The sequence below is a fragment of the Ruditapes philippinarum genome, unplaced genomic scaffold (genome assembly GCF_026571515.1).
Source record: "Ruditapes philippinarum isolate M1 unplaced genomic scaffold, ASM2657151v2 ctg2550_1_1_1_1, whole genome shotgun sequence".
In the NCBI taxonomy this organism is placed as follows: Eukaryota; Metazoa; Mollusca; class Bivalvia; order Venerida; family Veneridae; genus Ruditapes; species Ruditapes philippinarum.
Window position 1 is genome coordinate 2,662 of NW_026858308.1, and position 17,900 is coordinate 20,561.

The 17,900-nt window shown below is 33.7% G+C and overlaps 1 protein-coding gene across 2 annotated transcripts; it reads left to right on the forward strand.

Moving 5' to 3' along the window:
* Positions 1-283: 283 nt before the first annotated feature.
* LOC132752731 (transcriptional repressor CTCF-like) lies at positions 284-16,894 on the forward strand. Of its 2 annotated transcripts, none has more exons than XM_060743096.1 (14): positions 284-511; positions 1,213-1,416; positions 1,637-1,750; positions 2,305-2,460; positions 3,160-3,368; positions 4,599-4,734; positions 5,301-5,586; positions 6,209-6,400; positions 7,413-7,657; positions 8,261-9,034; positions 9,698-9,817; positions 10,396-10,587; positions 11,104-11,215; positions 15,160-16,894. In XM_060743096.1, the coding sequence occupies exons 1-14, from the start codon at positions 328-330 to the stop codon at positions 15,260-15,262; spliced, it is 3,027 nt and encodes a 1,008-aa protein (XP_060599079.1). In that variant the 5' UTR covers positions 284-327; the 3' UTR covers positions 15,263-16,894. The 2 variants fall into 2 exon arrangements, with proteins under 2 accessions (XP_060599079.1, XP_060599078.1); XM_060743095.1 differs by having other exon boundaries at positions 3,157-3,368; positions 15,160-16,893.
* Positions 16,895-17,900: the final 1,006 nt, after the last annotated feature.

A 17,900-nucleotide genomic window follows, 5' to 3' on the forward strand; every position in this document is an offset into this window, starting at 1 on the left:
TCCATTGAAAAGTTGCAGCACTTTGAAATCAAATTTGATGGAAAAAATCAACGCAAAATAGTGATTTTTGGCAATTTTGAGATGTCCCCTCGTTGCCATGGTAACAGAAAATTTAAGCCTGAGCATGTTGTTGCAAGGGCAATGGTCCAGTCAACATTTGTGCCAAGTATGATTAGTGTTGAAGCAGTTTTTATAGTAGTATAGCAATTTGAACTTGTAACGGGAGACTTTTCAATGAAAACAGCCATTTTTCACAAAATGCTCATGAAGCAATGGGTTAATTCTTTTCACAGATTACATACTGGCGAATTGTGTGCGTGAAAGGATATGGAAGACGAAGCACACAATGGTGGCCTGGGTGATCCTGGCCCTCAAAACCTCAATGATCTACAGAGCTACCTCGTTAATTTCAACAAGGAGATTGGCGTGCATGGAGAAGGGTCAGCGTTCCACCATACAGTCTCTCAGATGATAAACCAAGCTGCACAGCCAGTGTTTGTGTCCGTGTCAGGTAAAAACACTAGTAGTTCAGTTTAATTCACTTTAACTTTCTAGGTTGTCTTTCCTACAGGCAGTGATTTTTTTCCAATTTTCAAAACAACCTGTGGCTTTCCTTAGGGGAAAATATAGTGAGATAAATCAGAAAAGGGAAGATACCTGAAATCAGATTCTAACAACTGAGAATGGAAATAACCAACCCATTTTTATAAAATTTTCATTTTAAATTCACTTTAATATGCATGGTACATAATAGAAGCTGTCTATAGGGACAGCTTTCTGTCTTCTAGCTGATATAAGTCAGATGTTGTTATGTCATTGTTCTTGTAAGGAAGAGCACAAGGTATTTTAGGGGAAAATATTTGCACTTTTAGGGGAAAATAAACCTATTTTGAGCTAGGGGAAACAGTCTTTTATCAGCTGTAAAATACAGTGAAAAAAGTGACTGCTACAAGGAAGGCAAATATAGCTGATTAAAACCTGGAATTGAGAAATAAAACTCTCAATAAGTTAAATAGATATAAAAAAAGCACTTTGTTGTCAATAAGTTTCATGCAAATGGAACTCTGATCAACTTTATTAGTCACGGGGCTACTTTATACATTCCTTGGGTGTCTTTGAAGTTTCATTCCACTGATGGAGGACCACATGGAGTTATACTTCCCTTTAGGAATAGTCTTTTGCAAATTTTTTATTTTGATGTTTTATTTGCAGAGTATTTTAAATCCTCAGTTTCCTCGGAAACAACAACACCAGATGAAGAACAACTTCCTGTCATCTCAGACATGAAGGAACAAAAGTCCCCTGATATCAGCACAGATATAGATGGCGCTATGACGACAGGGGAGGAAACTCTGAACAGTGCTGGTGCAGCAGACGACATGATATATGAAATGACACAGAAGCAGACACCTTTAGGTGCGTACATTGTAATTATTAATTATAATACACTGGTACATAATAAATTATTTTTACTGCACATTTCACATTGATAATAATTACTATGACCCAACAGACGGAAAATCAATAAATATAATTTCATAAGAGTGTGATCAGTAATGACTTGTTTAATCACATTAGGTTAAATTTTAGATATGTGAGGCATATAATAACCTGAAATTTTAACCAAACATTTCAGACCAAGTTGTTATTGAAGCTCAGAATGAAGCATTGGAACCTGGCAGAGTAACGCTGCAGGAGTTAAACCTAGAACAGCTTGGGTTACAGCATCAAGCCATCGCAGTCTCTGATGGTATATTTATAATTTTAATAAATTAATTTCTGAAGGGAAGATGACAGTTTTAAAGATCCTTTAACTCAACTTTTTTATGGTTTATTATCATAATTATAATGCTCAAATGAAGATTTGTCAATATTGTGAGTTCCAAAAAGCCTTATTTGTAGATATTACTAAATTTACATTTCATGTGAATAGAGGGAGGTAATTATAAATTTATTTTCAATAAAGTCTAAGTCAAATTTTTCAATAAGAAATGAATGCATATATTTTAATGATTGCAAATAATATGCACAAATATTTGCTGTACATATTCTTTGATATTTGAAAATTGTTTTAGAAGCATAATTATATACATATATAAAATTTTACTTAAGTGTGGGTACAACCTTAATTACAACATACAGAATCTTATAAAAATATTAATATTTACAATTTGGCTCTTAAAACGGATTTAAATCAGGGGTCTTTTGGCGGCAAAGGCTAATCACTCTTGGTCCAGAAGGTTATGGGTTAAAGATATTCCTGTTTCATCACAAACATGATTTTCTTCTTGTGTTTTCTTGCAGGTATGATAATGTTACCCATGGGCGATGCGTGCAATTTACTCGGACAGGCTACAGAGCACAAGCTTGCTCAGGTCCAGATAGTCAATATCAATGGTCAACCAACACTACAACTTATTGGTGACTCCAGTCTATTACAGTCACAGTTAAACAGCACAGGTATGAGACCATAAAATATGGAATCAGGGGAGGGGGGGGGGGGGACCAGTTTGGAAATTTAAAGCTAATTTATTGGTCAACTGCATCCAAAAAAATGGAGTAGTTTTGGAGTTAAAGTTACATAGCATATAAGCTTACATTATAAATTTGTTTAATATAAGTTTTAAGTTTCTGATATGGTCATTTTTAGATTTTCCTGCTACGCTTGTAGGGGGAACCTTGTGTTGAGCTTACAGTCAAGTGCAAGTATTTTTTTTATATGATAACAGCTTTTGAACAGTCACTTTTTTTGAATTTTTGGATAAATAAATGCTTTTGTTTGGTCGTAGGATTTTTTGTAAATGTATAAACATTTTTGCTGATAAATCATTTGTATGCAAAGAAGATTATGTTAAGACCGGACTATTTTAACACTCACATCTTTTGCAATCATTGGATACCTGTGATCTTTTGTGCGTTGCTATCCATAATGTCTCTAAACAACATCTTTACTTAAACAACATAGTAGATTTTTAACCAAACTTCTTAATAAGAACTTTAGCTTGCCTTCTATGAAAGTTTTATAATATGGTCTAGCTTGGTACACAAGTAGGTCACAATAGATTTGTTTAATGTAAAATCAGGAGAATAAAGTGTGAAAGGAAGTATTGCTAATGAAAACCCATAGTTATAATAAACTTTTTTTATATTTCACAGCAGCAGTGGTAGGATCGGAACCACAGGCTATAACAAGTATCATACCCAACGCCTCCTTACAGTCACTCATAGACACAACCAACCAGGCGGGAGCCGTCACTTCAGTAGATTGCACAAACCCGGTGGCAGTGCTGGCATCAGTTGCGGCAAACACTAACTCTGTCAATCAACTTCAAGCGCATCAGCTTCAAAACATCCAGATACCTGCACAGGTAGGGTTTTTATTACTATTACTCTGCAGAATTTTCAGAAAACCCCTCAAACATTTCCTGCTTTTAATCTGGATTTGTTTGTTGTACTTTTATATCAGTATATGAAAATTGAGCAAGCAGAGGGGGATTTTGAAAAAAATTCTTGACCTCATACTTGTTTTTGACTAGAATGAATTTGGCAAGTGTGATCCTTTCTAGTGAGAATCCTGGATGTAGGATCTTACTAGTCATCCTTGGTTGTGGGATCTTACTGGTGATACCTAGATGTAGGATCTTACTAGTGATCCCTTGATGTAGGATCTTACTAGTGATCCCTAGATGTAGGATCTTACTAGTGATCCCTAGATGTAGGATCTTACTAGTGATCCCTAGATGTAGGATCTTACTAGTGATCCCTAGATGTAGGATCTTACTAGTGATCCCTAGATGTAGGATCTTACTAGTGATCCCTAGATGTGGGATCTTACTGGTGATCCCTAGATGTGGGATCTTACTAGTGATCCCTAGATGTGGGATCTTACTGGTGATCCCTAGATGTAGGATCTTACTAGTGATCCCTAGATGTGGGATCTTACTGGTGATCCCTGGTTGTGGGATCTTACTGGTGATCCCTAGATGTAGGATCTTACTAGTGATCCCTAGATGTAGGATCTTACTGGTGATCCCTGGTTGTGGGATCTTACTGGTGATCCCTTGATGTAGGATCTTACTAGTGATCCCTAGATGTAGGATCTTACTAGTGATCCCTTGATGTGGGATCTTACTGGTGATCCCTGGTTGTGGGATCTTACTGGTGATCCCTTGATGTAGGATCTTACTAGTGATCCCTAGATGTAGGATCTTACTAGTGATCCCTAGATGTGGGATCTTACTGGTGATCCCTGGTTGTGGGATCTTACTGGTGATCCCTTGATGTAGGATCTTACTAGTGATCCCTAGATGTAGGATCTTACTAGTGATCCCTTGATGTAGGATCTTACTAGTGATCCCTAGATGTAGGATCTTACTTGTGATCCCTAGATGTAGGATCTTAGTGATCCCTAGATGTAGGATCTTACTAGTGATCCCTAGATGTAGGATCTTACTAGTGATCCCTAGATGTAGGATCTTAGTGATCCCTAGATGTAGGATCTTACTTGTGATCCCCAGATGTAGGATCATACAGTGATCCCTGGATGTTGGGGTCTTACTAGTGACCCTTGAATGCAACTTCTTCTCTTTCTTATACAGGAGACTCAGCTGGTTGCCCTGAGAGACGGTTCAGATAGTGGTCAGCCCCAGGTGTTAGCATTGTCATACACTGATATAGAGACAGGTGCAGTAGTTACCCAACAAGAAGGTTCAAGCCTATTAAAGAAGAGTACAGGTAATTTATGATTTAATTGAACATTACATTGGTTACTTGTAGCCAAATGGTCAATGGAACCGAAAGTGAATAAACCTTTGTCACCAGTATAGAACTAGGTCTGCTTGCACATCATTGCAGTCTGACCAGGATCTCTACTGTTAGTAACACAATTTGTGTATTTTGAATGGGTTGATTCAAATTGAAAATTGAGTTAATTCATTGAATAAGTTATGCAGGTTAAAGGTTTATGTCATTGTCTGCCATTTGCTTGCCACATGAATTCTCAATCTCATTAAAATAACTATTTTTAGAAAGCTTAACAAATTTCTAGTGAGAACATTTCCTTAGTGTGATGAAACAAAATAAAAAAACACAAAAAAATGCAATGTTTGGCAAATGAAGTCTTCATATATAGTCCTGTTCCAGAGCCATCTCAAAAAAACTTCTTGGGATCTACCTCCCCATCCTTCAGTAAAGACTAAAAAATAAGCATATGGCTTCCATATTTTTTTGACAAGACTTGAAACCTGACAGATGGAATGTAGTTATAAATGTGTTTTACAAGGTACCATTCTGTTTTACAGGGTACCAGTCTGTTGCTATACTTCCCTCTGGTGATACAAGTCAGGGGGAGGTCAACTATGTCCTAATTGTTAACCCTGCAGGGGACAAAGACAATAATCAGGGACCCACGTATGATTTTGGCGATAACATCACGGGCGAAGTTGTCGAGGAAATTACAGACGAGACCGGTGCAACAAAGAGGCTCGTGAAGATAAATCAGCTTGTGCGTAATAACACGTTAAACCTGAGAGAAGTTGCTGCAGACCAGCTGGCATGCTCCCATTGTGATTATACCAGTCCTAAAAAGTAAGTCGAGTTACAATTATTTACAAAGTTAGGAAACAAACATCATCCTGAAAACTTTTTTGGATGTGGGAAGCTTATTTATGTGAACTTTTATTACATTCATCCTCTCCAATGGCCACTTTCATTCATAAATAAAAATCTTACATATTTGGTATGTAGTACATTGTATTGACCTTTGTATGTTTGTGTGAATTTTCATTTAATGGGGTCATTGTCAAAAAGGTGTTAAATTGATTATTCTGCTTTCGCCATTGCTTTTAACAATAATTTATCTGTGTCACGGAGCTGTATATGAAATTAAGTGACTAAAACAAATGGAAGCAAGAATCATAGGCAAAGTGCTCTATGGCAAACCAGTGCAAGTAAAAATAAATGATTAAGAATGAACGTTTCATGTTTTTATTGCACAACTGTACAGTTTCCTCTTTTTAGCAATCATTAGGTACAAATGAAGATGATGTGCAATATAAACATGAAACACTGATTCCTAAGTCATTTGTTTATGAAGTGAAGCGTATATTTTAGCTAATGAAATTTCTTGATCTATTTTTAAATATTTTTGTGCAAATTTATTCTTTTCAATATGAACATTATCTATATACATGCATCTATGTTTCTACAGATATTTACTCTCGCGTCACATGAAGTCCCACTGTGACGATAGACCTCATAAATGTGGCATATGTAACCGAGGATTTAAAACGGTGTCTTCCCTCCAGAACCATATAAATACTCATGCCGGTGTACGACCTCACAAGTGTAAAATGTGTGAATCAGCTTTTACTACTTCTGGTGAACTTATTCGCCATATCAGGTATGTTAACTAATAAAAATTGAATCCCGCAGAAATTTATTTTTTAAATGGATGAAGCTGAAAATCTGCTGCTTGTAGTATAAGTAAATAAGTTAAACAATTTTATTTAAGAAATAATATCGGTCTTAGCGGTGTTTATTCGCTATTTAACACCGGTTTGAAGTTTTGATGCGTATGAATTGACCACGAAGGCCGTAGGCCTGGGTTGTTAATTTTTTTGCATGAAAACGACAAAACCGCTAAGACTGATATTATTTCGATTCTAGCACGATAAAATAAGAAAGATAACTTATGTTATTTTATCAAGCGGAATTAACTTCCGGTGCCGATTTCAGTATAACGTTGTTCAATTTTCGCACCCTACTGTTGCTAAGATATAGAAATTATTAAACAAAAGAAATAATAAGAAAAAAGATTATTTTATCAAGTTTTCAACAATAAAAGCTTAAGTCTTAGAATGGATTGTATTGTGTTTAAATTAGTGCCCGATTTATCATTCTTGTATGTATGAAATGACAATAGCGTTTATGAATGAGTTGTATACTTAGGATGATGTCACTACGCTGCTTACGGATTGGCACTTTTTTTTCAAAATATTTATTAACTGATATTGATCAAATATGTAGCATTGGTGTATGTGAGATATTATTTCGGTATTGTATGAAAAGAAAAAATTATAAGAACTGAAAATATAAATATAAATGCTTTCTATTGTTGCTTTGAAAGTTGTAAACTATATAATTGAGGGTGAAAAAATAACAGCCGCATATACAAGTAGTCCCTAACCAGTGTTTATTGGCAGTTCTTTTTTCTTCTTTGTCTATAGTGACATAATCACCTGGAGTGTTGATTTGTTTTTTTCATATTGGGTGTTCATTTGCAAGGTTATACCAAGGTTGTAGCTACTGTCAACCACATAAACTTTGACTTAAACGAAAGTTATGCAGTATTTTACTTAAAATTATTTTGTCAATCAGCAAGTTGTTTAAACCAAATATGACCTGTTTTACAGATATAAACACACCTTTGAAAAACCTCATAAGTGTATGGAATGTGATTATGCCAGTGTGGAACTAAGTAAATTAAAGCGACACATGAGGTCACACACCGGCGAGCGTCCGTACGCGTGCAACTACTGTAACTATGCATCACCAGATACGTACAAGCTGAAACGACATATGAGAATTCATACGGGAGAGAAGCCATATGAATGTGATATTTGTCATGCAAAATTCACGCAGAGTAATAGTCTTAAAGGTAATGTTTATATAGAACAAGTTTACTTCAAACTTCAAATTTTTGAGATATTTTGCATTTTTAGCTCGACTATTCGAAGAAAAAGGAGAGCTTTTGTACTCGCCTAGTGTTACGGCATCACAATTGGTTAAGTTTTTGTGTGCAAGTTAGTATTTCAAAAACTACTAAATGGAATTGGTTTGAACTTCACACACTTTGAGAGCACAATAGGAGGTCATTGTGGGTGTAGGTAAAGCCAATAACTCGAATTTTTTACAGAATAATTGCCCTTTTTTCAGCTGAGAAATTTCTTTACTATTCAGACTCTTGTTTTACTATCAAGCACTGAGAATAGTTGAACATGCTGTCCTACGATAGCTCTTGTATTTGAAGCCCATCCATTTTAAAAAAAGAGATTCCCAGTTTGATAATTGATATTATCTAATTTGATTATTTCCAAAATGAAATGGAAAGCACCTGTTGTCTGATTCTGTTTATACCTTAATCAGTATGATTTTAACATTTATTGAGGAGAGATACATTTAGGACTCAAGTCAAGTCAAGACTTGGTATTAAAATTAACTGAATTATAATGTAATACATATTAACATTCTTTTCTTTCAGCGCATAAATTGATACACAGTGGCAATAAACCAGTGTTCCAGTGTTCATTATGCCCCACCACTTGCGGCCGTAAAACAGATCTGAAAATACACATGCAAAAACTGCACTCCACCGATCAACCTCTACTATGTAAGAAATGTGGCGAAACATTCCCTGACCGATATACTTTTAAAGTTCATTTCAAATCCCACGAGGGGGAAAAGTGCTTTAAATGCACAGAGTGTGATTATTCTGCAATATCGCAAAGGCACGTGGACACTCATATGCTTGTTCATTCGGGACTTAAACCTTTTGAATGTGAAGATTGCGATTTGGCATTTCGCCAGAAAGCCCTTTTAAAAAGGCACCGTAACCTGTACCATAACCCTCATTATATTCATCAAGATATGAAAGATAAAGAACCGGAATGTAAAGCATGTGAAAAGTCGTTTGCTAACAAAAATAACCTCACCGGGCAAATTCAGAGTCCTGGTGATACACTGACTATACACACGTCGGACGAAAGCGAAAACGACCTTGGTAATATTCATACATGTGGCGGCTGCCCGAAATCTTTAGTTGACAACATTACACCTCTGACGGCTGATCAGTTAATTGAAAACAGTCTGTTAGCTGACATGAAGGAAGGAAAGCTTGGCACATCTCCCAAGGTCGTTGTTGTACATCCAGACGGGAGAGTTGAGGAAGTGACGGCAAAATTACAAAGTCTTAGCCAATCAAAACCAATGGATGACTTCCTGGTATCTTTAGGAGTATCTGGGGACTCGCATTTTGGTAATAAAAAAATTTGTTTAAATTTACTTACGAAGATTCTTTTAATTATATTAATTACTTTCTTCAGTGGTATTTTAACTGCCCATAAGCCTATTGATTCTGATGGTCATTTGTATTTCATTAGTGGGACTAGTAGTTGGTGACTTGCGAAAAATTTGGTAATTACATGTTTATTATCCAGGAAAGCAGGAAGTGTCACTATTATACAAAATGCTCTTTTTAATATTATGAAAAAAAAGCTTTACTCCTAGCTTCTCTCAAATTATTTAAAATTAATTGAGAACTTTTCTGTATTAAATATTATTGAAGGATAGCTGTTAATTTGAATTTCATTGAATTTATATGCAATAAATCCACAACCACAATAGGTGCTCATATGAAATTTCACTCATGTCTTCGTTAACCTACAAAATTCCTGCTGGACCCTTAAGTTACTATTGAGTAGTCAATTAAGTTGGAGTCTCCAGCTGGCTGTCAGTCTGAGAGCTTGCATTTTGTAGCTTTAAGAAGCAGGAAGAATTGATAGCTTTAAATAATGCCCTGTGTCTTTAATTTCAGATCAAAGCCTCCAGCTGGCTATCAGTATGAAAGCTCACATTTTGTAGCTCGTTTAAGTAGGAAGAATTGATAGTTTTACATAATGCCGTGTGTGTTAAATTTCAGATCAAGTGTCGGGTTTACCAGCAGAGGTTTGTGTGTCTGAAGTACATACCTTAGTCTCCATGAAAGATGATAACTCCATGGAAAGTCAACCAAAATATGTGCAATCTAGTGACAGTACTGGTAAATATTCTTTTTCCCTTCTAAATTGATGTCATAAACTTGATCGGCCATGATTTGGAAACAGACAGTTACAAAGTTGAAACATTATTTGTGTTTGGTTGTATAAAGCTTGTAGCTTATTTGAACAACACTCAATTCTACGTTCAGGAACTAAAACAGGGTTTGAGGCATTTCCTTAGAAAGTGCTTAAAAGCAAAAAAAGTCCTCTATAATTAATCTTGAATTGGTAACACTTAAAGTGCTTGAAAACACTATTTGAAGGACAGAGAGCTATTTTACTCACTATGACTTTGGTGTCATCGTCATACTGCAAGTTGGTATCTTCATAACAACTGAAAAGAATAGGTTGAAACTTCACAGACTTATTTGAGAGCATAAAAGGTCATCACTGTCAAAGGCTCATTACTCTAAAATGGATTTTGACAGAATTATGGCCTTTTTGGATCTTAGAAAATTCTACATTAACAAAGCTCTTATTTTACTATCAAGCACTTAGCATCGTCAAGCATGATGTCCTTATTTGTGACTTATAAATCATTTTAACACATAATATATAAATAATCAAATTTATTTTTCAGACAACATTGAAGTAAATCCAGTGTTAGATACGGGTAGTTTTCAAGTAGGAACAATAGTGGCCGGGCTTGATATAGATCAGACCAAGGAGGAGGGGACCCAGGCCAGTTTCGATTCTGACGACGATGATAAAAAAGTTAAAGTGCTATCGCAAGAACAGTTCCTAAGTCTTGCACAAGGTTCTGCAGCAAATGGTAGGTGTTTTAATATAATCATGCTGTGATTTTGTATACTATATACCAGATTTTGGTGTCATTTTATGCTCCTTAGAGTTAGGTCATATAATTTTGATCTTTTTCTGAGGAAACTTTAACTGAAGGCCTTGGATTCTATAAGCTAGAGATATCATATATGAACACAACAAAGTTCTCGGTTAGGGCTTCATTTTATCTTTTCTACAATATTAATCTTAAAAAGACTTGCCCATCTTCCAATTTGGACAAAATCATTCATGATTTCCTTTTATTTATGTATTGACTGAATAGGGATAAGTGTTACTGTAGACCATGATTAGATGGCATGAATGTACAGGCTCATGCTGATCTTGGTCTGCAGTGGTCACATGATTGTGTAAATGTAGGCTTAGAGTTTAATAACTTTTTATTGTCAACTTTATCTTTCATGTGTATTTTAAGAGTTTTAAATACAGGAGGCTTTATTTATTTGTTGCTATAGAAACCAAATATATTTGTATTATATTTTATTTATAGATTTGCGAGACTGTTTTGAAGAGAATGGATATAGAATAATTCAGGTGGATCAACCTATTGTAGGAAATGTGCCACAAATTGTTGTTTCTATGCTGTCAAATGAAGAAAATAGGTCAGTATATAAAATATATAGATAAGTCATGTTGGATTTTTAGCTCGACTTTTTTTTTTTTTGAAAAAAAAAGTAGAGGTATTGTTATAGTCAGGTCGGCGTTGCCTTTGCCGTTGCCGTTGCCGTCCGAAAACTTGTACCTGGATCATAACTTTTTATTTCTTGGTGTATTGTCTTCATACTTGGCCACAACAACCCTTGGGACAAGACCTTTCAGTAGACCACACTAACCTTGACCTTCATCCATAAATGACCTTGACCTTCAAGGTTAAAAGTCCAATTTTTGCTTGTTCATGCTGTTATTGGCTGTAAACTTTTGTTATTTTTGAATGGATTGTCTTCAAACTTGAACATAATAATCTTCAAGGATATCCCTTAAAAATAAACCAGTCAGACCTTGACCTTCACTCATCAATGACCTTGACTTTGAAGGTCAAATTATTGAAATTTTCATTTTTTTGGCTATTATTGGCTGTAACTTTGTTATTTTTGAATGGATTGTCTTCAAACTTGAACATAATAATCTTCAAAGATAACTGTTAAAAATATACGGAAAGACCTTGACCTTCACTCATTAATGACATTGTCTTTGAAGGTCAAATTATTGAAATTTTCATTGTTTTGGTGGTAACTCACAGACTGTAACTTTGCTATTTTTGAAGGGATAAACTTCATATTATAACAGAACATTCTTAAGGACCAGACCTTGTTGTTTATCAAACCCAAATTTGCTTGGGCTCTTTAATGACCTTGACCTTGAAGGTTATATTACTGAATTTTCTCAGATTGTGCATTTATTGGTGTGTGTGTATGTATAGTATATGTATTATATATATATTTTTTCTTCTATTTTTAGAAATTGTGTCATTTTTTTCTATTTTTAGAAATTGCGTCATTTTATTCTATTTTTAGAAATTGCGTCATTTTTTCTATTTTTAGAAATTGCGTCATTGTTGCTATTTTTAGATTCTATTTTAAGAAATTGCGTCATTTTTTCTATTTTTAGAAATTGCGTCATTTTTTCTATTTTTAGAAATTGCATCATTGTTGCTATTTTTAGAAATTTCGTCATTGTTGCTATTTTTAGAAATTGCGTCATTGTTGCTATTTTTAGAAATTTCGTCATTGTTGCTATTTTTAGAAATTGCGTCATTTTTTCTATTTTTAGAAATTGCGTAATTTTTTCCATTTTTAGATTCTATTTTTAGAAATTGGGTCATTTTTTTCTATTTTTAGAAATTGCGTCATTTTTTCTATTTTTAGAAATTGCATCATTGTTGCTATTTTTAGCTCACCTGAGCACGAAGTGCTCAAAGGTGAGCTTTTGTCATCACTCTGCGTCCGTCGTGCGTCGTGCGTCCTTTAAAAAATGGCGTCAAACTTTTCAAACAACATCTCCTCCTTAACTACAAAAGGCCAATTGCAACCAAACTTTACAGAAATGATCCTTAGGTGAACCCCTTTCAAAGTTGTTCAAAAATTTAAATTCCATTAAAAACTCTGGTTGCCATGGCAACAATAAGAAAAAACTTAAAAAATCTTCTTTTCTAAAAAACCGTAAAGAGCTAGAGCTTAGATATTTTGGCATGAAACATCTTCTAAATGAGTGCCTACCAAGTTTGTTCAAATCAAAGCCCTAAGGGTCAAAATTGGCCCCGCCCCAGGGGGTCATTGATTTTCCCTATATGCATATAGTAAAAACTTAAAAACTCTTCTTTTAAAGAACTCAAAGAGCTAGAGCTAAGATATTTAGCATGAAACATGTTTCTAATGGGTGTCTACCAAGTTTGTTCAAATAAAAGCCCTGGGGTCAAAATTGGCTCCGCCCCGGGGGTCATTGATTTTCCTTATATATCTGTAAAGCAAAAACTTAAAAAATCTTTTTTTTAAAAAAACCCAAATAGCTTGGAGTTTAGCTATTAAGCATGAAACACCTTCTTAGTGAGTGTCTACAAAGTTTGTTTCAAAAATCATTCAAAGCCCTAGGGTCAAAATTGGCCCCGCCCGGGGGTCATTGATTTTCCTTATAATGACTGTGTAATAGCAAAAACTTTAAAAATCTTCTTTGAAAAAACCCAGATAGCTAGTGTTTAGATATAAAGCATGAAACATCTTCTAGTGAGTGTCTACCAAGTTTGTTCAAATAAAAGCCCTAGGGTCAAAATTGCCCCCCCCCCCGGGGGTCCCATTGATTTTCCCTATGTGCATATAGTTAAAAACTTAAAAAATCTTCTTTTAAAGAACTCAAAGAGCTAGAGCTAAAGATATTTAGCATGAAACATGTTCTCATGGGTGTTCTACCTACAAGTTTGTTCAAATAAAAGCCCTGTGGTCAAAAATTGGCCCCGCCCCGGGGGTCATTGATTTTCCCTAATGTGCATATAGTAAAAACCTAAAAAAAATCTTTTTTTTAAAAGAACTCAAAGAGCTAGAGCTAAGATATTTAGCATGAAACCATGTTTCTCATGGGTGTCTACCAAGTTTGGTTCAAATAAAAGCCCTGGGGTCAAAATTGGCCCCGCCCTGGGGTCATTCATTAGCTTTTGACTTTTTTTTTTTTAGATATATACATATTATATATATACATATATATTTAAATTTATATATATATATATATATATATAATATATATATATATATATATATATATATATAAATAAGATATATATATATAGATATATACTATACATATTATGCATACATATACAACCAAGTTTGTTCAAATAAAAGCCCTGGGGTTTAAACTGGCCCCGCTCCAGGGGCCTATATACAGGTGAGCGACTTTGGGCCATCATGGCCCTCTTGTTAGAAATTGTTGCTGTTAGAAATTGCGTCAATTTTTCTATTTTTAGAAATTGCGCCATTGTTGCTATTTTTAGAAATTGAGTCATTTTTACTATTTTTAGAAATTGCGTCAATTTTTCTTTTTTTAGAAATTGCATCATTGTTGCTATTTTTAGAAATTGTGTCACTTTTTTATTTTTAGAAATTATGTCATTTTTTTGTATTTTTAGGAATTGCGTCATTTTTTCTATTTTTAGAAATTGCGTCATGTTGCTATTTTAAGAAATTGCGTACTGTTGCTATTTTTAGAAATATGCTTAATGTTTCTATTCATATATATACAAAATATATAAAGAAAACTAATGTGACAAGACAGACCAACTAAATTTATAAAAAGGAAACGTTAATATATGTTCAAACCTTTCTATGTTTGCGTTTAGAAAAAGTAAAAGTCGAGCGTTGCCCCCGCCCGGCGGTGGCTCTTGTTAAATGTGGTACAGTGACTGTCCAGATGTATGAGTAGAGTAAGGCAACAGGTAACTTCCGTGCATTATTTTGTGCTGATTCAATCTTAAAGGCACATCATGCTTCAGGAACAAATAAATGTTTACTTCTTTAGATCAAACAAGAATTTTTTAATTCTAAAATAATGTTTTAAGAGATTTTTTGATGCTTGTTACATGAAAAAGTAGTGATAAATGTGAAATATTTTGTCATAAAAGTAGCAAAATGTAAACAAAGTAGTATTTTGATTTCAGTACAAAATACTAATTCACTATGATTTTACTTTTTGCCAAAAAACAACTGATGAAAAAAAATGGTATAGGTAATTGGCCAATGAATAACTTTTTGGATACTATTAAATTACACCAAAATTAAAAAGCTTTTTAGAAGCAAAACAAAAATTAAAGTATTTCTGAGGCATAATGGGCCTTTAACCAATTGATAAATAGACATAAATGATCAGGGTTATGGCTTTCATTATGTGAGATTGACTGATGAATACCGGTTACCAAAATGGCCATTGATAAAGAAATATAAGTCAGTGAACATTTCCACATTGTGAAACTTACAATCTTGCATTCTTTTACTGATAATTACATGAAATGCATTCTTTCTCTTATCACTACATATGAAATAATGGTAACATAATTTTTCAGATCTGAAAAAAGAGCCAGCGATGTAATAGTGGATGTGATTGATGATGAGACGACCTTGAAAAGGTTAAGAACAGAGTCACTACAAGCAGTTACAGATGAATGACCTCCTCTGTATGACCTTGACCTTGATGTGTTATAAACTACACCACAAACATGTTCATAATGTGTGCATATTTATATTCTGCTTATTTATCTTCATAAAATGTAGTGTGAAGGAGTCTTGGGGGGAAAACAAGGGATTTCCCTAGAATTCAAGTTAAATAGGTCCTTTTTTCAAATCCGTAAAAAAATCCTATTTAGAATAAAATATTTGTACAAAAGTTACAATTCTGAGATTCATTTTTTCTCTCCAATGAACCAAATTAAATGAGTGAATTTTTTTTTTCAAAAGAGCATATGGTACCTGGATTTGTTCCAAAAAGGTTACAAAAACTCAAGTGTAACATAATTTTTGAACGAGACTTAATGAAAATGAAATAAATGTAAAATTTAAAGTGGTTCTCTACCTCCAGCATGTGATTGGTTGCTTAAAACTAGAGATTAGTTTTGATTCTTGTACCTTTTAAGGGAGTTTTACTGTAGCAGGTCAAGATATTATATGCAATGTTAATAGGAAATTCCTTATTTATGAATAATACATGTGCCATTACATTACTTTCCAACTTACTTCATTTGATTAAAGGCTATATTTCATCAATGTTATATTTGAACTTATAAGAAATAAAGTAATTACCCTTTTAGCGAGAGGAAAAAAACCAAACAAACATCCATAAACTTTAGGCAATGCTACATTCATTTGAAAAGATGTACCATTTATGTAAAGAAAATGGAGTAGGAAGGCAGGTCACCATCTAAGAAATGCAAACAAATTGTTCCGCTGAGAAAATTATCCTCCTCCATTATCTAAGCTCTTGTTTTATTATTAAACAATAAGAATAGTCACACTCGCTGTATGTACCACTGTTAGCTCATGTAACGCTTTCCTGGACTGGTATGTAAATTTATGTTTTAGACTGGTCTGTATGTACAGGTTTTACTGTAGGTATGTCAAAGTAGATAGTTGAAAGGCGAGAAATTCATCACTGTTACATGTAGGAACTTTAATGATCAAATAAGACTCCTGAAACAATGAAATATACCCTTAACATTGTTCTTGATTACTTTAAGTGTATGAAAATTATGATAAATGTGAATTTGTAGACAAATATTGTTTTGATGTATAGCTTCCATGCATATTTTGTTATTCTATATTGCTTATTTATGGTTTGTTTGTTTGTTTATGTAATTTATAACAGGGCTGTTAAGTTTGTTTTTGTGTGTTTGAAACACTAGTTTTGTTAATCTTGTCCACACATCTGAGCTTAAAAGCTCTTTTGTGACTGGGTTGGTGATTTCAGGCGTAACTGAGCTTAAGATTAAAATATTTTAAGCTCAACTTAACCTTTAATGATTTTTAAGCTGTAATGAATTTTTTGGTTGTCATGGTTAGCTTTAAGCTTATTTTGAGCTTTATTTAATAAAGATTGATTGAGCTTAAATTTATTATGTGATGAGCTTATTTAAGCTTATATGGAAAAGAAAGAAGTGTCAAATATTAAACTTATAGCTCACATTGAGCTTAAATATTCAAACATTTCACATAAGCTTTTATTTAAGCCTGTTATGAGCTTAAATTGAGTCAGATTAACAAAGCTTTGTAATTGTATGTGCAGTCAGATTTGAAACCATCTCTGTATTGAGCTCAGTTGAGCATGGACTTTTTTATATCCCTTGTTTTGAGAAATATAAAAGATGATCTGTTCAAAAAGTTTCTAGCAATTTGTCCTAGCTCTAAAAAATATTGTGCAAAGCTGTACTAATTAATTATCTAAGAGAAATCTAAAAGTTTACTTTGAAAAAGTATTATGCACTAGTCAATTGTATTACCCTGACCCACCTATTGAAATTGATGGAAACTTTTTGATTATCAAATGCCCTTATAAGGCCCTACCCGATGAAGACAGTAAGATGGTTAAATCCTTACTAAATGTCCCCTTTTAAAGCCAAAATAGAGCTATTGAAGTGTCCATTGAAGGAAAGTAAAAAAATCTGGGGTTTTCTCCTGCTGTTTCTCAACAACACAAAGAAATTAATGAATAAAATGATGTGCTTATTTATTCCAAATATTTTAGCAGTTTTTAGAAAATCACTCAAATAAGGCATACATTTTAGACACCCATCTTGGAGTTTTCTGGGAGGAAACTGTGATTTTTAAGATCTACAAATTATAAGCTTTCAGATAATGTAAGTTTTAAACCTGTGCAAATTTTGCCCGGGTATACAAAAGCACAGACTACCATAGGTGGGAGGAGCAGACATACAATTGTTTGGTGCATTTTATAGGGTTACTTTAATTATCATCAGAAAATTCATCAAAAATACATAGACTTTTCCCGCATTTAAACATGTTGTCCCTGATTTAAAGTTAATTGATAGAAAAAAAAAATGTTAGAAAAAGCTAGAAAAAGCTAGAATGTAGAGTTAACTTTGCCTTTGATTGAATAGGCTATTTAAGTGAATAAGTTATGATCTTTGTTTATTTTTATACGTGTCTGTCTGTTTTGTTGTTTTTCATTGAAAATAAATTGCCATAAAATCATATCTGATGTTTTTCTTTTTTTTGTATGTTTTTGTTGAACTTGTATAAAAAAAATTATTTTAAAATGGCTGAAATTAATTATTATATGTCATTTAAATGATGA

Coding starts and splice junctions, on each gene's coding strand:
- LOC132752731 (XM_060743095.1), top strand. CDS start 328: ATGGAAGACGAAGCACACAATGGTGGCCTGGGTGATCCTGGCCCTCAA. Junction 512..1,212: donor AGTGTTTGTGTCCGTGTCAG/GTAAAAACACTA, acceptor TTTTATTTGCAG/AGTATTTTAAATCCTCAGTT. Junction 11,216..15,159: donor CTGTCAAATGAAGAAAATAG/GTCAGTATATAA, acceptor ATAATTTTTCAG/ATCTGAAAAAAGAGCCAGCG.